Source organism: Eretmochelys imbricata, chromosome 20, assembly GCF_965152235.1.
Source record: "Eretmochelys imbricata isolate rEreImb1 chromosome 20, rEreImb1.hap1, whole genome shotgun sequence".
In the NCBI taxonomy this organism is placed as follows: Eukaryota; Metazoa; Chordata; order Testudines; family Cheloniidae; genus Eretmochelys; species Eretmochelys imbricata.
The window spans coordinates 18343208-18368490 of record NC_135591.1 but is presented as its reverse complement, the minus strand read 5'-3'; the positions used below and the strand labels follow the sequence as shown (position 1 = coordinate 18368490).

Here is a 25283-nt window from a genome sequence, read left to right as displayed (position 1 = left end):
TACATTATAGTCAGGTCCCCTATAGGTATTTGGAGTCACATCTGCTGAAGAACCAGTCTGGCCCTGGGAGACGGAGCTGGAATCAATTCTGACTGCCACATCATCAGCAAAATGGCTAATTATGGTGCAGATACAAAGCCAGATACTCAGCTGGCGCAAGTCAGTACAGCTCCATCCACTTCAATCCACGGAGTCTTTATTGCTGAGCTAGAAGGAACCATAGCTTGACTCCCAGATCCTAGAGTGGGTTGACAGCATTGGCTTGTGGGGGCTGGGGAACTTCTTTGTACATGTAAACTGGTCAAATCTGATCTAGAATTTGCTGGGAGACAGTCAATGAGAAGCCCCACGGTGCCATTTTTAGAGTCCCTTTTGAGAGTCAGTCAGCACTTTCAGGCTAGGAAAAACTCCCTCGTAATGACATCTTCATAGGAATTAACATGTGGAAGGCCAACTTGAATATCAACCTACCGTTCCCATGCAAGTGTCCTTGATGTCCAGCCAGACGGAGTCTGCTACAATCTCCGAATTTCCTACTTGGTAGTAAGCCACGATGCGGAATGAAGGGATGAGGTCTGGAGTTATGGGCAGGGACATGGTCACCCAATTTTGTCCCTCCTGTCTGGCCTGTCTCCCTGCATAGATGATCTTCCCTTTATTCAGGATCTAACAGGGAAACATGAGACGTGGATTGTTAAAGGACACAAGGGTTAACACAATGGGTCATTGAGATTCCATGAATCTTCCCATCCACCTGTTTTCTACAAGTAAGAGATGGTCACTTGCAACTTTTCAAATGGGCATTTACATCTGAGCGGAGAGAGGAAAATAAGCTAAAATCCATGTGTTGCAGGAACAGGCTCTAGAGGCAGTGGTGCATTCACCAAATCTGATTCCCAAATCTGAATATTGTTTGTTTCACCAACAGAGACCACCCCTCCTTTCCCCCATCCCACTCACCAATTACACTTCATATCCATGCTACATGGCAACTTTATTATTTGGTTTGTCCAGCTCTAAAAGCAACAGAGTGGACCTACTACTCTGCGTTGAAAAAGTAGCCATGAAATATAGTGTTTAGAGCAGGGAACTGATACCTGGGACTCCTGGGTTCCATCCCCAGCCTTAAGGGGAAATATGCTCTAGTGAGTACATGGGGAGGAGTCAGGACTCCTGGGTTCCATCCCCAGCTCTCAGAGGAAATATGCTCTAGTGAGTGCATGGGGAGGAGTCAGGACTCCTGGTTCCATCTGCAGGTCCAAGAGGAAGTATGGTTTAGTAGCGAGTGCAGAGGGGTGGTTGTTAGGACTCCTGGGTTCTATCTCCAGCTCCTGGAGGAAGTCAGCTTTATTATCACAGGGCCCGGAGTCAGTAACCAGAAGTGGATAAGGGGTTGTCCCCATGACTGACTTTATTTCATTCACACTGTGACAGGGTCTCGGCAAAGGGTTGCAGCTTCAGCCCTCTGTCATGCCTGCTTCTCATTAGGGGAACAAATTAGAGTGGGCTGGAGGTAACCTGGCCCAATTGGAGAGGCAGAGACAGCTGCTACCTAATTAGCCTGTGACTGCACAAAAGCCTCAGGGGAAGGAAGCCAGGGGAGAGCAGGAGAAAAGGAAAAAGGCAGGGAATGAAAGCAGGGAAGTAACTTCCCCTCCCTCCCTCCCTCCTGCCTGCAGATGGTGAAGGGTTACTTGTACAAGGTGAAATGGTGGTGGGAACAAGCCTGAGAATAAAGTGCACCAGTGGTTACTAAACCCAGGGTCTCAGAGTGACTTTGTGAATCTAGCAGAAGCCAAGGGGGCCCTGCCACACTCTGCTACACACACAATCAATATACTGCCTGACTGGGAAGAATTCTCTACTACAGGTTCTCCTTACAGGCAGTGGGAATATTAAAGAACAGGTGGAAACTCAGATGATGCCTAAGTTCCAGGAGATCCCAGTACCCAGGGACACAGCACTTACTATGTAGGTGAAATAGTGGATCTGATTCAGAACAGCTGGCTTGTTGCTCTTCAGGTGGAAATTCACAGGTAAGGTGTCTCCAGGTTTGAGCTCAGAAGCCGTCACCGCCAGATGGAGATAGTTTTGAGACTCTGCTTGGGACTGATAGGCTTCAGCCACCATGGACTTAGAAGCCTGGCGGTTTGCTGGGAGGTTGGGATGGGCAGTTTTTACCTGCAGGGGAGGTGGAGATAAAATCTCAGTTGAATCTGGGAGTGAGCTTAGGGTCTGTAGCCCCTCACGCTGGGTCACGCTGTGAGCAATAGCAAAGGAAGCTCCCCTGAGACGCCATTGTTGGTGGATTCTGCTGCTAACAGCCATTCTAGGCATGACACCTCAGAGAAACACCAAATGCCACTTTCAATTGGCCTGTCGCTTCAGCACAGTCCTGCTGGGACTCCAGATTTCTGGACTGTAAGAGAACATGTCTTTGAACAGAGGAAACTGTCTTGCCCCTTGCAAGATGAATATGAAGAAGGACTCTCTCCTGAAGCGGCCGGACACAGATAGCTCCAGTGTTCTCTCGGGCTTTATAGCTTGAGCCTGGTGTCACCTCACAGGGTCTTCACACTAAGGAGCCATGAGCTGTCTACAGGCCTCCTTTGCTGCATGGTGGGTGGCAAGGGGACTAATCGGGACCTCTTTATGCCCATGTCAATGTTTTCTGGGATCTCTTCTGGCCCCACAATACAGCACTGGTTACATGGTGATTGGAGCATCTCCAAAACCCAGTGGCATACAGGAAACTGACCCCAGGCGCAGATGGAATGCACAGAGTTCAGTTATCCTCCTGCTCAGTGCATGAGAGGGGAGTGAATGCCACCAACAGGGCATTTCCCTCTGGGTGCATATAGTACTCAGTCTCAGTCTCAGTCCCAGCCTCAGTGGTAGAAGGTTACTCACCGTGATGGGAACCTGCTGCTTATTCCCAGGCATTTTTAAAATCAGCTTGGCAGTTCCATCACCCTGGGTCGACCCAGCCGACTGGAATCCTTCGGCCTGTACTTGGACACGAGGGGCTGGGGAGCCATCAGGGTTTGTGACGTAGACCTGAGGGGCACAATCAAAAAGGGATGCGTCGAGTAAGGGGTGCAGCGCTCCCTGCATCCTAACTTCAAATCAAATCGCATGTACAGCATCTTAGGACCATAGCTTCAAAGGTATTTAGGTGCCTAACTTCTGTGGATTTCAATGGGAATTAAGCACCTAAATAACTTTCAGGAATGGGGCCTTAATGATCTGCTGTATCACACCACAAAATGCATACACATTTTAAAAAGTACAAACATAGAAAAATATAAAAACCACAACTTCAACCCTTCTCCTAAATTCAGTTTACACTTTTATAACACCCAACAAAACAATATACAAAAATTAAGAACAAATTAATTCATGTAGGCCAGAGAGGAAATTAATTTCATGCTAGTCTTTTCTTGTTTTGGCCCCAGGCAAATAAGGCAACTGCCAATCGAACCAAAACACGATCACTGCCAACAAATATTCTGCTTTCTGAGTGAATGAGGCAAAAGGCTTCTGAGCCAAGACTGGAGATAGCCATTTATTTCTCAAGTGGCAATTAACACAGAGGAAGTGAATGGGAGTAGAGTTCATTGGAGGAGTCAGGCCAGTTAGTCAAGACTTCCAAATATTTCTTGAATCTATGGATGCTCTTTAACTAAGGGAGCAGGGAGACATATTTGTTGCGCTAACATCTGTCATGTCCAGTTATTTACAAATATCTTCAACTCTGAGGTTAATTAAAGTTTTCACACTCTGACTTAGGGCATGTCTAGGCTGCAGGTGCACGCCATGCCTGCTGGCTGTGATGCTCTGTCCCCCTCTAGTGGCACCTAGACCACTTAGAGATTAATGAGCCTACTACAGCCTTAGCTAAGTGCCATGTGCTTTTAGCTCACGCAGTAGCAGCTCATGCATTTAGCTCCAGAGGCCCCAGGTTCGATCCTGGCCCCCGACAGACCCTGGTCATCGGTGTTACACAGTCACAAGGTGATGGAAGCTAGTTCAGTGACGTCAACTGGAGCTCCAGTCTCACCCCGTGACTGCAGTCGAGACATACCCTTTGAGTGTTGACTGGCCCTGGTTCTGAAAACCCTGAAGACTGCAGAGATCAATGGCCTTGCAAAAGCCAAGATACTTTAAAGATTTAAATCTAGCACGCTGTTGCTACAAACATAGCCTAGGGTGACCAGATGTCCTGATTTTATAGGGACAGTCCCAATATTTGGGGTTTTGTCTTATATAGGCCCCTAGTACCCCCCACCCCCTTCCCGATTTTTCATACTTACTGGCCCCACCGATCAGCTCCTCCCCCTCCCTCCCAGTACCTCCCGCCTGCCGAGGATCAGTTCAGCAGTGGGCAGGAGGTACTGGGGGGCAGGGGGAGGAGAAGGCAGGGCAGAGTGGGGGCAGGAAGATGCGGGGTGGGTCTTGGGGGAAGGAGTGGAGTGGGGGCGAGGTCTGGAATGGAGCAGGGGTCGAGCACCCCCTGGGAAATCAGAAACTCAGCACCTCTGGACCTAAGATCTTTCCAGCCCCAGATTTCTACACTGTATAAAATGTGAGCACCCATGTTAGCCCTAAGCATTCAGAGAGCCGGTGCATTTCAATTACCCCCATGCACACAAGAAAAACGGACAGCTACTTGCATGGATCTTAAGGTTCAGCCCTTTGACTCTTTTTTATGTTTATCCCATTCACCACTGTATGTAAAGCAAATATCCAGATTAGAAATGGACTTAACCTGCTCATTACTGTGGTCATCAATTACTCGTTTGTGCACCTTTGGTCTGCAGCCAAAGATAATTGTTTCAGTTCTCTGCTAATGTATAGTCTTAAGTGCCTGCTGACAGAAAAATACTAAATTCCCTTCACAAACTCTTCAGCCCCAGAGGAGTGTGGGACCGTAAAACCATATTCTCTGTGGACAAGAGGACTGATGCTGATTGCTTCAGAATTTTAGGAGCATAATATTTCTCCCCCTGTAATGCAGCCTAACTCGCTGGGAGAAAAATCATTCTGTCAGTGCCAATTTTGAAATTCCCCCACATCCTCCTATCCACAATGGTCCCTCTGCCCCCTGTTTCTGCAAATGCCCCCCCTCTTTGGAACTCCTCACCTGTGCCCAATTCCCCTCTATAGTCAGAAAACCTTGAAGTGCCAGCAATTAACACACAGTCCAGGGAATCAGTACACGAGTGACCCCAGGGCACATTTTGGGCCAAACCTGTAGCTAGATGCCATTTCACACCTTTCAGAGTAGCAGCCGTGTTAGTCTGTATTCGCAAAAAGAACAGGAGGACTTGTGGCACCTTAGAGACTAACCAATTTATTTGAGCATAAGCTTTCGTGAGCTACAGCTCACTTCATTGGATGCATAAAGTGGAAAGTACAGTGATGAGATTTTATATATCCACACAGACCGTGAAAAAAAACATGAAAAAATATACATTGTAAGGAGAGTGATCACTTAAGATAAGCTATTACCAGCAGGAGAGTGGGGTGGGGGGAGAGAAAACCTTTTGAAGTGATAATCAAGGTGGGGCATTTCCAGCACATTTCCAGGAGTTAACAAGAACGTCTGAGGAATGGGGGGGAGGGGGGTGGGGAGGAATAAACAAGGGGAAATAGTTTCACTTAGTATAATGACTCAACCACTCCCAGTCTCTATTCAAGTCTAAGTTAATTGTATCCAATTTGCAAATTAATTCCAATTCAGCAGTCTCTCGTTGGAGTCTGTTTTCGAAGTTTTTTTGTTGAAGGATACTCACTTTGAGATCAGAAATCGAGTGACCAGAGAGATTGAAGTGTTCTCCGACTGGTTTATGAATGTTATAATTCTTGACATCTGATTTGTGTCCATTTATTCTTTTACGTAGAGACTGTCCAGTTTGACCAATGTACATGGCTGAGGGGCATTGCTGGCAGTTGATGGCATAGATCACATTGGTAGATGTGCAGGTGAACGAGCCTCTGATAGTGTGGCTGATGTGATTAGGTCCTATGATGGTGTCCCTTGAATAGATATGTGGGCACAGTTGGCAACGGGCTTTGTTGCAAGGATAGATTCCTGGGTTAGTGGTTCTGTTGTGTGGTGTGTGGTTGCTGGTGAGTATTTGCTTCAGGTTGGGGGGCTGTCTGTAGGCAAGGACTGGCCTGTCTCCCAAGAATTGTGAGAGTGATGGGTCGTCCTTCAGGATAGGTTGTAGAACCTTGATAATGCATTGGAGAGGTTTTAGTTGGGGGCTGAAGGTGATGGCTAGTGGCGTTCTGTTATTTTCTTTGTTGGGCCTGTCCTGTAGTAGATGACTTCTGGGTAATCTTCTGCCTCTGTCAATCTGTTTCTTCACTTCAGCAGGTGGGTACTGTAGTTGTAAGAATGCTTGATAGAGATCTTGTAGGTGTTTGTCTCTGTCTGAGGGGTTGGAGCAAATGCGGTTGTATCGTAGAGCTTGGCTGTAGACAATGGATCATGTGGTGTGGTCTGGGTGAAAGCTGGAGGCATGTAGGTAGGAATAGCGGTCAGTAGGTTTTTGGTATAGGGTGGTGTTTATGTGACCATCGTTTATTAGCACTGTAGTGTCCAGGAAGTGGATCTCTTGTGTGGACTGGACCAGGCTGAGGTTGATGGTGGGATGGAAATTGTTGAAATCATGGTGGAATTCCTCAAGGGCTTCTTTTCCATGGATCCAGATGATGAAGATGTCATCAATACAGCGCAAGTAGAGCAGGGGCGTTAGGGGACGAGAGCTAAGGAATCGCTGTCCTAAGTCAGCCATAAAAATGTTGGCATACTGTGGGGCCATGCGGGTACCCATAGCAGTGCTGCTGATTTGAAGGTATACATTGTCCCCAAATGTGAAATAGTTATGGGTGAGGACAAAGTCACAAAGTTCACCCATCAGGTTTGCCGTGACATTATCCAGGATAGTGTTCCTGATGGCTTGTAGTCCATCTTTGTGTGGAATATTGGTGTAGAGGGATTCTACATCCATAGTGGCCAGGTTTTCTCTCCCCCACCCCACTCTCCTGCTGGTAATAGCTCATCTTAAGTGATCACTCTCATAGAATCATAGAATATCAGAGTTGGAAGGGACCTCAGGAGGTCATCTCGACCAACCACCTGCTCAAAGCAGGACCAGTCCCCAATGTTTGCCCCAGATCCCTAAATGGCCCCCTGAAGGATTGAACTCGCAACCCTGGGTTTAGCAGACCAATGCTCAAACCACTGAGCTATCCCTCCCCCCCTCTCCTTACAATGTATATTTTTTCATGTTTTTTTTCATGGTATGTGTGTATATATAAAATCTTATCACTGTACTTTCCATTTTATGCATTCAATGAAGTGAGCTGTAGCTCACGAAAGCTTATGCTCAAATAAAGTAGTTAGTCTCTAAGGTGCCACAAGTCCTCCTGTTCTCATTTCACACCTTGTCTTTGCTGTCAGCTTTTGGGCCAGACTCTGCTCTTGTTAGGCTAGTGTAAATCTAGAGTGATTCCATTGCATTTAGTGGAGTCACACTGGAATTAGGTTGGTGTAACTGAGATTGGAATGTGGCCCTTTGTTTCTGTTCTATTCTAAATTCTGATACCACCCTCACCACCCTAGTACCCATAGTTCTCTCCTCTTTATACACCTCAGGCAACAGTGAGCATGATCCAGAAGAAGAGATATTACCATGAGTTCAAAGGGCATCCCCGGCTTGAAGTACTTGGGTGTTTTTGTGAAGTGGATCTGATAGGAAGATGTCACAATGTCAATTCCGGTGCTCTCCGCTTCCACCATGTCACTGCCTAAAGAGAGAAGCCATGGGTCAATTAAAACTGAGCTAGGGAATACAAATTTTGTCCTTAAGGTCCAGAGTAAAACACAAGGAATAGGCCATGGTCAGATGTTGATTCAGTGCCGCTGATTCTTGTGATTTTATCATGAGTCTCCTGTTTTAATTCCTTGTCTTCAAGCCCCAGCTGCTAGAATCACCATATGGCATGAGAATCTCAGCTGTCATTTAAAAGAAGAAATACATTTCTAACCCTCCTGGTTGCAGAGAAAAGCTTGAAAGCATGTCCCAAGTGCGAACTAATGCCTCAAAAGCCAGGAGGGAAAGAAAAAGCAACCAAAGTTTACTATTTTTAAAAAAACCCTCATGATTTTTAATATGATCTCGTGATTTTGGGAGCGGAGGGACTGACTTGTGATTTTTGCATGTTTGGGGTTGGCATTACTGCAGGCCGTTGAGCCTGATTCTGTTCTCACGCCAGTATAAATCAGGAATAACTCCCCTATAGTCAGTTGCACTGTAGCAGTGAAAACAGAATCAGTCCCTTTCATGCTAAAACAACTTATTTTAGCTTTTAAAGAAGCAACAAGAAAGAACAAAAACAAAGTCTCTGGGAGAGAGAAAGCACAGTGTTTGTGTATCTATCTATATAATAAGATTCCAGGACTGTCACTCTGAGGTTGTACCACTCTGAAGCCTAGAATGTCTGTTGTGTCTGTGTGAAGTGATGGAAGCAGCTATATAAGCAAGAGAAGGGCTCTTCTTAATTACAATATCACCAGGTTCAATTATCACTGGGATTTGCAGTCTGTTACCAGCCAATTTGTAAGTCCCCAGCCATTCTGAAGGTACAAGCCTGGTGTACAACTCCAGTAAGGCATATGGCATGCCAAGAGTCCTAGACCATTGTGATATCAGACACAACTCAACCAACCAATCACCACCTCTACTCTACAACTAATTTGCATGCAGTAATTTCATTGGTTGTTTGGATTACTTGGCCCAATTGCCACACCCGTGCAATGGCACAGGCTTTCAGCTACTAGTTTCATCTGTAACAAGCTACAGCTGCTCGGAACAGAATGGCTGCTCCCTCTGCAGGGAAAGTTAAGAGACCAAAGCTATGTAGAGCTGGAAGGGACCTCGAGAAGTCATCTAGTCCATCCCACGCACTCAGACAAGAGTAAATATGCCTAGACTATCTCTAAGAGCTGACCCAGAACTCTTAGAAATGGAAAGGTGCAATGCGGAGAAAACAAAGGTGCAAGAGTTTCAAGCTACTTTCGCTGGTGTAAATCTGGAGTTATTCCAGGTGTGACATTACACCCCATATTCTTCAGAGAAATATTGTTATTATATGATTATAGCATAACTAAGATGTGTTTTATGCAAGATGGGACTTGTGAGATATCATTGGAAAGGTTATGATTTACTGAATATGATTATCCCATTTGTATGCACATATCATTTTTGTATCTTAAGTTAGGAATATTGACCCTACATCTGTACTACAAAAGTTTTTGCACCCGGAGAACACCCACCAGACAAAATGCAATCAGTCTGGCTGGCTAGCTGGATACAAGTCAATAGACTGCTAGGGAGAACAATAGGACTTTGAAGAGGGTAATCTCCCATCTTCCTGGGATGCTGCAAATGGACTTCCTTTGTGTGAGTTATGGCTGCAGTGCCATGTGATTAAGTCACCTGATACTAGACTCCATAATAAAATTTGTCCTTTTCCACTGTCCGGGGGTGGGAATCACACTGGAAGACAAAGGATTCCCACCATATGTAAAACCTATTTAAGGCAGGGAAGTGCAATAATCAGGGTCGGTTCTTCACTGAAGCTTCACTCAAGATGACTGCTATAAACATCTAAGACTGATCTGGGAAGAAAGGACTGACAAGGCTAGACGGAGGGTGTCTAGCCTGTAAAAGAAATACCTGGAGTTTTAAGCTGCAAGCAAGAGCAGCTTGCCTTCAAGAAACTCTGCAATCTGCCTAAAACAACATTTAGGTTGAGAAATTAGTGCTTGTAACCAGTTTCTTTAGTATCTGAGCTTATATTGCATTTTTGTTTTGTTTGCTGGGTAATCTGTTTTGATCTGTTTCCTATCCCTTATAACCACTTAAAATCTTTTGTAGTTAATAAACTTGTTTTTGTTTTCTCTAAAACCAGTTTGTGGAATTCATAACTGGGGAGCAAAAAGCTGTGCATATCGTCCTCCACACTGAGAGAGGGGGCGAATTTCATGAGCTTACGCTGTACAGTTGTCTGTGCAGTGCAAAACAGTACAATTTTGGGTTTACATGCCAGAAGGGGTGTGTACGTGAGTGCTGGGAAATGCTTTAGCTGAAGCCTTCCTATGCAGCTGATTTCAGTGTCTTGTCTTCCTGCAGCTGGGCATGTCCCTTCCTGTGTGTGTGCTGTTGGAGACTTGAGAGGTCCTGGCTCATCAGGACAGTGTAAGGGAGCCCAGGCTGGTGGAAAAGCCGGGCACAGTGGTACCCCAATACATCAGGTGGCACCCCGGAGGGGGGAGCAACCCATCACACCAGTTTTACCCCAGAGCGAATGAGATAAGAATCTGGCCTACAGCCTTTAAGATCTGCAGAACCCAAGTAGATAGGGCTTTATACATCTAAATCAACACCTCGAACTGCACTCGGCACCACTTTGGAACACCCCGTGAATAAAGCACTTGGCTTTGCACTTATTGCTGATGCTCACCAGATTCTGTCAAAACGGTGACAGAGATGTAGAGCGAATGGCCAACCAGTTCATGCAGGTTGGCAAACCGAGCCTGCAGCATCTGTCTCGTCAGCATTGCTTCCCCGTCTCCATCTTCTATCTAGAAAGGGAGAGAGAGTTTCATGACCTCACCCACAGAGTTTCCCAGGAGGCGTGAATCCCTCCCCCCGCCCTCCAGCCAAGAACACGAATTACCGAGATTCTCTTGAGAGACTGCGGGATACTCCTCTTCTCATCATCCATCTTCACCCCAAAGAGGACAAAAGCAGTGCCATCTAGTTCTTTCCCATATAGATACCTGGAGGAGAAAAGGATGGGCAAGAGAAGCCACAAGGAAACCTATCGCTGAATATTATGGCCCTATGCCACCATTCTCCTCTATAGGCCCAGCTCCTTGGTCGGTCTATATCTCCCATGATCCACCATGGTAAGGAGAAGTGGACCATCATGGCTATGGTGCATCATGGGAGTTTAAGTCCAGCTAGCAAGCCCAGCCCATGGTGAAGAACGGAAGAATGAAGCACCTGAATGGCAACCCCCATGAAGCACCGCGCCAGCATTTCTGAATCACAAGGTTTTCAGCCAATTTTTTTTCTCCATTTTTGAACATTGGGTTTTTGGATGAAAAAAGAAATGAGAATTTCCCATGGAAAATGGAGACTCTTCATGGGGAAAAAAAAAACATTTAGTGGAAAACATTCCCAAAGTGATGCAAGACTTAGGTTTTTTTCTGCACTAAAACTTGTGGTTGCTACCCCAGTCAGCTGATCCCTTCCACCTGGTCACAGACCCACCTCGCGGTGATAGAAACCCTGAAGTCTTCAATGCCATCGATGTATAAAAACTTCTCAGCCGGCTCCAATATGACTTCAAAACTTGGCAACACTGGAGAAACGAGAGAGGAAGAGGAGAACGTTGAGCTTGTAGAAGAGGGTGGGTTGCCAGCAAAGCCTAGCCGAATGGAGAGTCTGCTCCAAGATGGTGTCAGGAGAGTAGAGACAGACCCACTCCCTGAGCCTGGGCCCAGTGGGTGCTGGATTCTTACCGTACTCCTTAACATCAAATTGCGCACTGAAGGTCTGCTGAGGGGAGTCTTCATACCTGGCTATGATCTTCCAGGTTCCCAGACTGGAGGAAGGAAATAAGAGGGAACACTGAATGCACTTAACACGCACATTTCGCAAGGCCCACCTGGCTCACTTGTTTCTCCGGTAATTTTATCGGCCCCATAAGCTAAATCTGAGCCATACGTGGAACTCAAGCCGTCTTGAGGGAACCACAGGGAATCTCATACAAGGCATTTTTTTCTGCACCTTGATAATTTCATGAACCAGAACTAGAGGTGGGTACTTGGAACAAAACATTTGATCCACAATCCCCTCAACCTTTGGCCAGCAAGGTTTGGGAAGTTTCGATCTAAACTTTGTGGCCAGCACTTGTTTCTACAGTCTGCATGGACCAAAACCCTAAATCCAAACACCCCCAAACTTAAGGAAACTCCGATCCATACCAAAATCAGGCCCCTCACTCACCAGTTCACTGACATAATTTTCATAGTAGTTGAACATTCATAAATCCCACTGAATGGGAGGTTGAAAAACAGGCCAATAGGGCCTGATCCTGCCTTCACATACTCTGGAATAAATCAGGAGTAATGGCAAGGAAGTCAGTGCAGCTTCATTCTGGTGACTGTGTAGACTTTTTTATCGATACATGTCATTGGTTTCACTGTGCACACGCATACCAACAAAAACACATTTCCATCGATAATATCGAAATTTACAGATAGGCAAAGCAAGAAAAACGCGGCATGAGAACTTACTACAGTTTGATTTAAGGCTTTATACTTGGTGTATTTGGACATACGATGTTGACAATTTGTGTTTTAATGGCTATAAATCTTTCGCTTTTTTGAATCTCAGTGTCTACTGTCATTAAATAATTATTATCAGACCCCACCACCGTGTCTGGCCCCCAAGTTTTCCCCCACCTGTGAAATTTAAATTGCTAAAACTCAGAATGGGGGACGATAAAAACCCATAATTTAATTTTGCACAACTGAGCATTTGAAGTGATTGAAACTGAAAAAAAAGGCTTACAAATAAACATGATTATCCATCGAAACGATAAGAAATACAAATCAAATTATGCCAAGACTGGGTATGTGGCAGGAGAGTTTGTTTTCTCCACGTCACTTGGAAATGCCTGTAGGAGATGATCTAGCTGATGGGCCACACACAGTAACTAGCCCCACATCATCTCTTCTGCTTCTCTGCCCAACTCCTGCAAAGCTCTGCTCTGTCCAGGCATAGTAACATCAGGGCAATCTACCTGACAATCTCCGGCAAGTTGTGGTTCAGGGACAAGATGCCTGATTTCAAGGGGGCGGAGATGGGAATCTGCTTGACAATAATGGACTCAGGGGTCTGAAAAGTAAACAAGTTAAGAGTTTAGGGAGAAAAATGCTGTCAATAGCTCTTAACAGCATCATCTGCCACATTTACATTCCTGGGCCACTGGACGGTTCTCCATACTTCCACCGAAGAACTCAAGGAAGCAGCTCGAAAGACTGAAGAGCCTCCATGACAGAATCTTGCAGATGCCAGGCTTAACCCTGAGCTTTCTGCAAAACTTGGAGCTGCCCAAAGGGCTGGGTCACTCTGCCAACCACAGCTGCTCCCCATCTCAAGGCCCCAGCTGGTTATGCTGCTGCTCAGGGCAGAGTGTCAAAGAAAGGGGAAACTGAGTCAAAGAGGAACTGAAGGGACAGGCGTGTTTTCTCCCCTCCCAGCTGGCTGAGGTGAGGGAACCCCCTGGGAATTATTGCCCAGGGTTTTGCAGCTGAGTTACTTTATTTTATGGATCATAAAAATCAGAAGAAAGGGCCTTAAGAGGACTAACGCCTGTAGCTCTAATCTCTGTTCCTGCCACCACTTTACACCCTCCTTGCAGTGGCTCCTTGTCTTCAGCCTTCCCAGACAAGCACCTGCTTGGCTCTTCCCAAAGAACTCCATGCAACTTTCCTCAAGGGTTAACACCATTGCAGAACCACGGGACTTCCCGCGAGAGCTGCCTGGCTGCTGCCCCTGCAAACTTCGTAACCTCCCTCATGACTGGAGGAGAATTTGCACGCCAGAGGTTTGCAAGGAGGGACCTCAGACAATCATTTGCTTTTCTCCCAGCCGTACCATGTTGCTACTACAGGCAGGGGTTGTATGCAGCCTCCTCAGACACATTAAATTGCTGCGCGTTACCCAGACAAGTGGCTAAACACACCTATCCCCCCATGGGCTCACTCAGAACAGCGACCTCACCTCAAACTCCACGATCACTCTCTTAGACACCGGTTCCAGTCTGTGACCCACAGTGAAGATCCGACAGAGGACTGAGAAAATAAAGAGAGAAGAGAGGGACATTGTTAACTGATAAACACCTTGGCCCAGATTCTCAAAGCTACTTAGGTGTCTAAGTCCGATTGAAACCAACGGGAGTTCAGTGCCTAACTCCATGGAGGATCTGAGCCATCAGCCCTCAACATGGGTTGTTTCACAATAGCCACTTTCTAAAGTTGGAGATCTCCATGGCTTTTTTCTTTAGGGCGTTGTCTTGCTTTTCTCCCCTGTCCCTAAGTACCAGGTGGGAGGGCTTTGTCATTGCAGGGACCTGTCCTACTCTGAATGAGCTGGGATTAGCAGCCCCTATTTCACACAGGCTTTGGGACGGCTGTCAGATGGGGGCATGTATCTCACTACAAGATGGAGCAGAACCAGTCACTGGGATTTGAAAAGTTCCATCACCAATTCTCAATCCCATGGCCCACCCAGTCTTTCGGTATCTAACACTCAATGGGACATCACAACTGGGACGATGGTGAAGGGTGAAATATTACAAATTGGTGGTGGCAGAGTCTCTTTTCCAACTGTCCTCCATCTTCAATCAAACAAGCAAAGCCATATGCACAGGATGGACCCTGCAGCCCTGCTGTAGATATGGCATGACATCAGCAGCTCCCACCCCTTCCCATTAGAAGAAACCAGGGGAAGGCAGTACCTGTAGACCCAGGTGTATAGATGGTTTTATCCGTCTGGATAAAGATGTATCCACTGTGGAAATGGACCAGAACCACTTTCTCCAGGGTTTGCTGAGGGAACTTAGCCTGGACCACAACATACTGGTTTTGTTTGGAATCTTTTGTTATGTTTTTGGTGGGGACCTGCATGAGAAGAAGTGCGTGGATAAGTTCCTCCTGCTTTTACTCACCACCACAAGGGATGCTCTATGCAAAAGACCTTTGCAGTGTTGACGCTTAAGTTATAAAATCACAGAATCATAGAACTGAAAGGGACCTCGGGAGGTCATCTAGTCCAGTCCCCTTCACTCAGGCCAGGACTAAGTATTATCTAGACCATCCCTGACAGGTGTTTGTCCAACCTGCTCTTAAAAATCCCCAATGATGGAGATTCCACAACCTCCCAAGGCAATTTATACCAGTGCTTAACTGCTCTGACAGTTAGGAATTTTTTTCTGATGTCCAACCTAAACCGTCCTTGGTGCAATTTAAGCCTGTTGCTTCTTGTCCTATCCTCAGAGGTTAAGACGAACAATTTTTCTCCCTCCTCCTTGCAACAACCTTTTATCTACTTGAAAACTTTTATGATGTCCCCTCTCAGTCTTCTCTTCTCCAGACTAAACAAACCCAATTTTTTTCAATCTTCCCTCAAAGGTCATGTTTTCTCGACATTTAATCATTTTTGTTTCTCTTCTCTGGACTTTCTCCAATTTGTCCACATCTTTCCTGAAATGTGGTGCCCAGAACTGGACACAATACTTCCATGGAGGCCAAATCATTGCAGAATAGAGCGGAAGAATGACTTCTCATGTCTTGCTTACAATACTCCTGCTAATACATCACAGAATGATGTTTGGTTTTTTGCAACAGAGTTACACTGTTGACTCATATTTAGCTTGTAATCCACTATGACCCCAGGATCCCTTTCCACAGCACTCCTTCCTAGGCAGTCATTTCCCATTTTGTACGTGTGCAACTGATTGTTCCTTCCTAAGTGGAGTACTTTGCATTTGTCCTTATTGAATTTCATTCTATTTACTTCAGACCATTTCTCCAGTTTGTCCAGATCATTTTAAATTTTAATCCTATCCTCCAAAGCACTTACACCCCCTCCCAGCTTGGTATCGTCTGTAAACTTTATAAGTGTACTCTCCATGCCATTATCTAAATCATTGATGAAGATTGTCATAAACATACAAATAAGGGTAACATAAAATCCCTCCTGGAAAGCTGTTCTAAATCACTTTACCTGTAAAGGGTTAAGAAGCTCACATAACCTAGTTGGCACCTGACCAGAAGGGCCAATGAGGAAAGAAGAAACTTTCAAATCTCCGGGGGATGGGGAGGTTTTCTTTGTGCTCTTTGTTGTTCCCTCTCCAGATGGAGAGAGAGACCAGGCAGGTAAAACATCTCCTGAAAACATACATAAAATGATCCATCTAATTGTAAGTAAGGCAAGGAAATGCGTTAGATTATCTTTTGTTTTAGCTTGTGAATTTTCCCTGTGCTAAGAGGGAGTTTTATTCCTGTTTTGTAACTGTGAAGCTGAGTACTGAGGGAAGTCCTCTGTGTTTTAAATCTTTTCATTATCCTGTAAAGTTACCTTCCATCCTGATTTTGAAGGTGTGATTCTTTTACTTTTTTCTTTATAATAAAGTTCTCCTTTTTAGAACCTGATTGATTTTTAGTGTCCTAAAAAACAAAGGGTTTGGTCTGTGCTCACTTTGTTAACCTATTGGTTGGTATATTACTCTCAAGCCTCCCCAGGAAAGGGGGTGAAGGGGCTTGGGAGATATTTTGAGGGAATAGGGACTCCAAGTGACCCTTTCCTGAATTTTTGTGTAATCACTTGGTGGTGGCAGCAATACCGTCTAAGGACAGGAAAGGGAATTTGTGCCTTGGGGAAGTTTTTAACCTAAGCTGGTAAAAATAACCTTTCATGCGGGTCCCCACATCTGTACCCCAGAGTTCAGAGTGGGGAGGGAACCCTGACATGGTGGTAGAGGTGGGATCATTTTGAACCAGAAGCACAGACCTCAGGATTTGAAAAGGACACATTTTTTCTTTTGGCTGCTTGAAAACCAGGGAGGGTTTTGCAGGGCGGGGGGTGGGGTTTGGTTTTTTTTAGCTGAGATCAGCTGGAGGGTTTTTTTGTTTTTTGTTTTTTGTCTGAGGGCAAAGTAGTTAAGCTATAGCAAGGGAATTCACAAGCTGGTTGTTTTTTTTGTTTTTTCCCTAGCTCTCAGGCTAGGCTAGGCTAAGTGCAAGAAGGCTAGCAAAAATGATGGAAAGTAAGGTCCAGAAAAAACTGGAATTAGCCAGACTGGAAGCTAAAGAAAAACGAAAGGAACATGAAAGACAAATGGACTTAAAGTGCTTGGAGTTGGAGGTGGAGGAGAGGAAAGAGGCAAAGCGCTTGGAGGCAGAGGCGAAACACTTGGATATGGAGTTAAAGCTGAAGCATTTAGAGCTGGAAAGGGCTAAGCTGGGTCTACCAAATAACCCTAACAGTCCTTCTCCAGGTGCTGCTTCCCATTCCAAAAAATTCCCCACCCACAAGGTAGGCGATGATTCAGAGGCCTTCTTAAAAAGTTTCAAAAGGGCCTGCCTTGGGTACAGCATCTCTACAGACCAGAATATGGAACTGAGGCTGCAGCTCAGTGAAACCTTAGCAGAGGTGGCAGCTGAAATGCCTAAGGAACACATGAACATCTATGAACTTTTTTTTAAAAAAGGCCATATTCGAATGGGGCTAACACCCGAGCAGGCCCGTCGATGGTTCAAAGCCCTAAGGTGGAAACCGGACGTGGCATTTTCCCGACACGCCGACCACATTGTAAAAAACTGGAATGCCTGGATATCAGGAGCAAGTGTTAAATCTCTGAAAGATCTGTCTTTCCTAATGCAAATGGAGCAGTTCTTAGAGGGTGTTCCTGGGGAAATAGAAAGGTACATCCTAGATGGGAAGCCCAAAACTGTAATTGAGGCGGGGAGAGCGAAATCAAATGGGTGGAGGTGGCGGAAAATAAAAAAGCTAGGAGCAGTTGGAGCGGATATCAGAAGGGTAAACCCTAGACAACACCCTACCATCAGGGGCAGCCCAAGGCCCCACCTACACCCCATCCCCAAAAAAACCCAAACACCTTATCGGTCCACCACACCATTTTTCAGCAACCCACCTGGCTCCAGTGACCAGTCAGCTGGGCGATGTTTTAAATGTAATGAGCTGGGGCGTGGGAAGGCCAACTGCCCCAAGAACCCCAACAGATTGCAGTTCATTACACCAAAATCACACCAAAGGTCCTCAGGCCCAGATGCCTCCCAGATACCCTCAGAGCGAAGGGAAACTGTGAGTGTGGGCGGAAAGAAGGTTATCGCATGGAGGGACACTAGAGCACAGGTGTCAGCTATCCACCAATCCGTAGTGGACCCCAAATTCATCAATCCAGAGGCCCAAGTGACGATTTAACTCTTCATGTCAAACTCTTCAAACTTGCCTACAGCCTAGTTGCCTGTCCAGCATGAGGGCTGGTCAGGAATGTGGACTTTTGCAGTCTATGACAACTATCCCATTCCCATGCTGCTGGGGAAAGACTTGGCCAATCATGTAAAGCTAGCCAAAAGAGTGGAAATGGTCACCTGCAGCCAGGCTAAGCAAGTCTTCACACCTACCCCTGTTCCTGAGCCTTCTACCAGGGCCCCGTCTGTGTTACCAAAGACCCAGACCGAGGTGGTGGAACCAGACCCCATGCCAAAGATTGCAACAGCAACAGTGACTCCAGTCCCGGAGACCCAACCAGAACCAGTCCCAGAACCGGAACAGGCAGAGCAACCAGCACCAGATCCATTGCCAGCGCTGCAGTCCAGCGCTTGCAACCCTGTCCACAACTCCAATGCCAGAGGGCACCACCAAGCCTGCACTGTCACCAGCAGCTAAACCTGCCCAACAGGCTCAGCTGGAGCCTAAAATACTACATAGCGCACAAGTGGAAAGCAGTTCACAGTCAACGAAAACAACCCCATCACCTACATCACTTCCAGAGGGACAAGCCCAAGTCCACAATCCAGTGAGGAACTGATGACTCCAGCATCAAAAAAACAGTTCCAGGCTGAGTAGAAAACAAATGAAAGCCTCCAGGGAGCTTGGACACCAGGACGACTGGCATCCTCAAAAACAGTTGGTAGTTCCAACCAAGTACCAGGTAAAGCTCTTGAGCTTAGCCCACGATCATCCTAGTGGCCATGCTGGGGTGAACAGGACCAAAGACCATTTGGGGAAGTCATTCCACTGGGAGGGAACGGGCAAGGACGTTTCTACCTATGTACAGTCTTGTAAGGTGTGCCAAACAGTGGGAAAACCCCCAAACCAGGTCAAGGCCCCTCTCCAGCCACTCCCCATAATTAAAGTTCCATTTAAGTGAGTAGCTGTGAATATGCTAGGTCCTTTCCCAAAAAATAATGACAGGTTTCAGAGGAGCAGCCGTGTTAGTCTGTGTCTGCAAAAAGAAAAGGAGGACTTGTGGCACCTTAGAGACTAACCAATTTATTTGAGCATAAGCTGTAGTTCACTAAAGCTTATGCTCAAATAAATTTATTAGTCTCTAAGGTGCCTCAAGTCCTCATTTTCTTTTTCCCAAAAAAGACATCCAGAGGAAAGCAGTACATACTGACTTTCATGAGTTTTACCACCCGATGGCCGGAAGCAGTAGCATTAAGCAACACCAGGGCTAAAAGTGTGTGCCAGGCATTAACAGACATTTTTGCCAGGGTAGATTGGCCCTCTGATATCCTTGCAGATTTGGGAACTAATTTCCTGGCAGGGACCATAAAAAATCTTTGGGGTGAACCACTTGGTTGCCACCCCTTACCACCATCAAACAAATGGCCTGGTAAAGGAATTTAGTAAAACTTTGGGGGCCATGATACGTAAATTCGTAAATAAACACTCCAGTGACTGGAACCTAGTGTTGCAGCAGTTGCTCTTTGCCTACAGGGCTGTACCACATCCCAGTTTGGGGTTTTCAACATTTGAACTTTTGTATGGCCACGAGGTTAAGGGGCCATTATAGTTGGTAAGGCAGCAATGGGAGGGGTTTATGCCTTCTCCAGGAACTAACATTCTGGACTTTGTAAACAACATACAAAACATACTCCGAAACTCTTTAGCCCTTGCTAAAAAAACCTAAAAGATGCTTAAAAAGAGCAAAAGGCCTGGTATGATAAACATACCAGAAAGCGTTCCTTCAAAGGTCATGGTCTTGAAGTCACTGCAGGCCCATAAGATGGAAGCATCGTGAAAAGGGCCATTTACTGTCTAAGAGCACCTGGGAGCTGTTAACTATCTCATAGCATCCACCACCTCAAACCTAAAGCCTAAAGTGTACGTTTACTGCCCAGGGAGGAGATGACACTGAGTGGCCTAAAAGTGTCTACTATAAAGAAAAAGTGATGGTGGCGTGGAAAAGGTGAACCTCTCCATGACTCTCGGACGTATGCAGCGACAGTAAATCAAGGAGCTGTGCACTAGCTTCATGCCGATGTTCCCAGCCACCGCAGGACGGACCGAACGGGCATACCACTCCATTGACACAGGTAATGCTTGCCCAATTAGAGCCCAACCTTACCAGGTGGCTCCTCAAGCCAAAACTGCTATAAAACGGAAAATCCAGGACATGCTACAAATGGGTGTAATCCGCCCCTCTAAAAGTGCATGGGCATCTCCAGTGGTTCTAGTTCCCAAACCAGATGGGGAGATACCCTTTTACATGGACTACCTTAAGCTAAATGCTGTAACTCACCCAGACAACTATCCAATGCCACGCACAGATGAGCTATTGAAAAAACTGGGATGTCCAGTTCATCTCTACCTTAGACTTAATCAAGGGGTACTGGCAGGTACCGCTGGATGAATCCGCCAAGGAAAGGTCAGCCTTCACCACCCATAAGGGGCTGTATGAATTTAATGTGCTCCCTTTTGGGGCTGCGAAATGCACCCACCTCCTTCCAAAAACTTGTAAATAGTTTCCTAGCAGAATTGGGAGAATCTGCAGTCACCTACCTTAATGATGTGGCCATATTTTCAGATTCATGGGCAAAACACCTAAAGCATCTGCAAAAAGTCTTTGAGCGCATAAGGGAGGCAGAACTAACTGTTAAGGCTAAAAAGTGTCAAATAGGCCTAAACAAAGTAACGTACCTTGGACACTAGGTGGGTCAAAAAATTATCAACCCCCTACAGGCCAAAGTGGGGGAGGGATAGCTCAGTGGTTTGAGCATTGGCCTGCTAAACCCAAAGTTGTGAGTTCAATCCTTGAGGGGGCCATTTAGGGATCTGGGGCAAAAACTGGGGATTGGTCCTGCTTTGAGCAGGGGGTTGGACTAGATGACCTCCTGAGGTCCCTTCCAACCCTGATATTCTATGATTCTAAATGCTATCCAAAAGTGGCCTGTCAAAAAAACAGGTCCCATCCTTCTTAGGCTTGGTCGGATATTACAGGTGATTTGTACCACATTACAGCCAAATCGCCGCCCCACTGACAGACCTGACCAAAAAAACCCCAGCCAAATTCAGCTCAGTGGACTGAAGAGTGACAAAAGGCCTTTAACCAGCTTAAAAACACTCATGTCTGACCCTGTACTAAGGGCCCCAAACTTTGACAAACCTTTCCTAGTAACCACAGATGCGTCCGAGCGTGGTGTGGAAGCAGTTTTAATGCAGGAAGAACCGAATTGAAAATTCCATCCTGTTGTGTTTCTCAGCAAAAAACTGTCTGAGAGGAAAAGCCACTGGTCAATTACAGAAAAGGAATGTTACGCCATTGTGTATGCTCTGGAGAAGCTACGCCCATACGTTTGAGGACAGCGTTTCCACCTGCACACCGACCATGCTGCGCTAAAGTGGCTTCATACCATCAAGAAAAATAACAAAAAACTTCTTTGGTGAAGTTTAGGTCTCGAAAATTTTGATTTTGAAATACAACACATTTCAGGGGCTTCTAACAACATGGCTAATGCCCTCTCCAATAAAAGTTTCCCAAAATCAACTGGTTAAAATAGTCCTTAAAATGTGGAAAATATTGTTAGTTTTTATATAATCAGTAGTATGTCTAAAGGTGCATGTGTCTTATTAACTCTGTTTTCTCCTAAAGCTCCAGGAAAAAAATCACAGCCAGTGCGAAACAGGCTGTCCAGCACCGTCTGTGATTTGGGGGATGTGTCATAAGCATACAAATAAGGGTAACATAAAATTCCTCCTGGGAAGCTGTTCTAAATCACTTTACCTGTAAGGGGTTAAGAAGCTCATATAATCTAGTTGGTACCTGACCAGAAGGGCCAATGAGGAAAGAAGAAACTTTCAAATATGGGGGATGGGGAGGTTTTCTTTGTGCTCTCTTTGTTGTTCCCTCTCCAGATGGAGAGAGAGACCAGGCAGGTAAAACATCTCCTGAAAACATACATAAAATGATCCATCTAATTGTAAGTAAGGCAAGGAAATGCATTAGATTATCTTTTGTTTTAGCTTGTGAATTTTCCCTGTGCTAAGAGGGAGTTTTATTCCTGTTTTGTAACTGTGAAGCTGAGTACTGAGGGAAGTCCTCTGTGTTTTAAATCTTTTTATTACCCGGTAAAGTTACCTTCCATCCTGATTTTGCAGGTGTGATTCTTTTACTTTTTTCTTTATAATAAAGTTCTTCTTTTAAAAATCTGATTGATTTTTAGTGTCCTAAAAACCAAAGGGTTTGGTCTGTGCTCACTTTGTTAACCTATTGGTTGGTATATTATTCTCAAGCCTACCCAGGAAAGGGGGTGAAGGGGCTTGGGAGGATATTTTGGGGGAATAGGGACTCCAAGTGACCCTTTCCTGAATTTTTGTGTAATCACTTGGTGGTGGCAGCAACACCGTCCAAGGACAAGGAAGGGAATTTTTGCCTTGGGGAAGTTTTTAACCTAAGCTGGTAAAATAAGCATTGGGGGGGTCTTTCATGCAGGTCCCCACATCTGTACCCCAAAGTTCAGAGTAGGGAGGGAACCCTAACAAAGATATTGAACAGAACCGGACCCAGAACCGATCCCTGTGGGACGGCACTCGTTATGCCATTATACATGGAAAGAATCCAAAAGAAACCATGGCCTTTTACTAATCCACTCTACATGCAGTTCCTCCAGCAGCTTACACAGCTGCCATAAAATACCCCAGGTGGAGGGGGCTTCCCAGGATGGCACAGTCAGCTTAGGTCACCACCAGTGAGTCAGGCCAGACCATTTGGACAGCCCTGTACCCATTGTCTGGTCACCTCCTCTTATATGGAATATCTGTGAACCAAAGGGCATCCCATGGGTGCCCTGCTGAAGTCAGTTCTACTTCACTGATGTGCTCCCGACTTTTCCTACTGTGCTCCGCTAAAACTGTAACATCTTGGAGACCTTCCCTCTGTCCCCCAACTCTTCATTCCTGGCCAGGACTTTGGATCAACTCAAAATGAGAATCATGCTCCACCAGGGAACCCCACCATCCCTCCTCTCAACTTTTTCTTCTACCTCCTAATTTGGGGCACCTCAGTTTTTAGGTCGAGAACAAGAGACCCCTACAGTGCTTATCTGACTAGTTAGCTATAGGTCCCCCATTACTAATAGATTCGTAGATGTTACGGCCAGAAGGGACTAACATGATTAGCTAGTCTGACCTCCTGTATAACTAGGGCCCAACCAAATTCATAGCCCATTCTGGTCAATTTCACAGCCCTAGGATTTGAAAATTAGTCAATTTCATGTTCTGGGATGTTTACATCTGAAATTTCAGGGTGTTGTAACTGTGAGGATCCTGACCCAAAAGGGATTCATGGGGGGTGTCACAAACCTGTTGTAGGGGGGTCTCAGGATTGCCCCCCTCTCTTCTGCACTGCCTTCAGCTTCCTGCAGTCGCAGGAGGTTCCCAGATGTGGAGGGGGTCTGATCTCCCCCGTGCTTCTGGGACCGCCCCAGCCAGGGGCTTGTAGCTGCTAGTCCCAGCCGGGCTGAGGAGAGACAGGACTTCCTTTTCCCCTGCATGGCCCTCAAGGGGAGATCAGACCCACCTTCTGTGTACCTCCCCTGGCTGGGGCGTTCCCAGCAGCACGGGGGAGATCGGACCCAACTCCACCTCCGGCAACCTCCTGTGGCTGAAGGAAGCTCTGGGGCTGCTGCCCAGCCCTGGAGCTTCCTGCAGCCATGGGAGGTACACAAAGGTGGGTCTGTTCTCCCCCAGAGAGCAGCTGTGCAGGGTAACAGTAAGTCCTGTCCCTCCCAAGCCCTGCGGGGACTAACAGCTGGAGCCAGGGGCATGGTTGGAGCCCCCAGCTAGGGCGCTTCCAGCTCTGCCCCTTATCCTCCCCTCCAATAGCTAGATTTCACAGAGGAGGTCTGATTTCACGGTCTGTGATGCGTTTTTCACAGCTGTGAATTTGGTTGAGCCCTAAGTATAACACAGGCCGTAGACTTTCACCCAGCATTTCAAACTCATAAATTCATGCTGGGCTAGAGTGTCTCTTCTGGAACAACATCCAACCTGGACGGGGTCTGAACGTCTTGGTATTGCAGCGTTGGGGAGGGAAAATATCAGAGGCTCCTAAAATGAGTGGGACACTGTTGAAAATGATACCCTTTGTTTCACTGGATGACCGGAGCCTGGGGTTTTACCCACCTTTATTATGGCTGTGCTCATCATCCCATTCACAGGGTTGAGGTCGGTTTGGACCTGGTATAAGATGTGTTGCTTATGCGGGAAGTCATGCACGGTGACTGTAACCGTGATTGGGGCATTGAGACCATGGGCTTCCACCACGATCTTCTCTTCACTCTCCACCCGCAGGACATTGGGCGTGATCAGGGAGTAGCTGTGAATGGCAAAAAGGTCGATGTGATTAATTCAGTCAGTATTTAAAACCCCACTGATTGCGATTCCCACATCCCCAAAGAGGTTTTATACCAAGCTTGTTACCACGGTTTATAATTTATTATTTGCTTTACAGCAGCATCTCTAAATCCCAACCGCGACTGAGGCACAGTACAAACACAGAGTAAGAGAGAGTTTCTGCCCCTAGGGGTATGTCTAGACAGCCGCTGGGAGGCATGTGTGACATTGCACGCCATGTGTTTTATGGAAATATGCTTATGAGTGTGAATATGATGTAACTGGAAAATGTTCTTCATGCAAAAGGTCTCTTCTAAGATATCATAACAAAGGTTATAACCTACTGAATATATTCCTCCTATTTGTATGCATGTATCATTCTTGTATCTGAAGCTAGAAATATGAAGTATAACTCTGAGGTCCTATTGTAATTGTACAAAGTTTGGGCCATTAGTGGTGATTTAGAATCTTGATGGCTCCAATTGACTAGGACAATTGGTTGTAAATGGTTGATTTACCTGCAAACTTTCCTGTGTACCTGTGGGCAAACCCAAGAAAAATGGAGACTAGGGGTTTTACACTGACATGTGACCATGTCACATGATGCTGGGATCCATCATAAATCAGTTACTTTTCCATTTAGAAGGATGGATGGGGACCTAGAGAGACAAATGATTCCAGCCTTGTGCCAAAGCTATAAAAGGGGGTGGAGCAGGACAAAGGGGTGGCCAGTCATGAGAAAACCCCTGCTTACCCCCTAAGATGTCT

The 25283-nt window shown here is 46.1% G+C and overlaps 1 protein-coding gene across 1 annotated transcript in view; it reads right to left on the bottom strand.

Annotated features, from left to right (window-relative positions):
- The window catches only part of LOC144277511 (complement C3-like), an 86016-nt gene that overhangs the window by 57626 nt on the left and 3107 nt on the right, over nt 1–25283 (bottom strand). The window contains exons 2-13 of the mRNA XM_077838328.1: nt 24306–24498; nt 14608–14770; nt 13872–13942; nt 12889–12983; nt 11603–11685; nt 11352–11442; nt 10753–10855; nt 10537–10657; nt 7703–7818; nt 2911–3057; nt 1969–2181; nt 472–666 (exon numbers count right to left, since the gene is read on the bottom strand). Coding sequence (XP_077694454.1) covers nt 472–666; nt 1969–2181; nt 2911–3057; nt 7703–7818; nt 10537–10657; nt 10753–10855; nt 11352–11442; nt 11603–11685; nt 12889–12983; nt 13872–13942; nt 14608–14770; nt 24306–24498 — 1591 coding nt within the window. The remainder of the gene's footprint in view (nt 1–471; nt 667–1968; nt 2182–2910; nt 3058–7702; nt 7819–10536; nt 10658–10752; nt 10856–11351; nt 11443–11602; nt 11686–12888; nt 12984–13871; nt 13943–14607; nt 14771–24305; nt 24499–25283) is intronic.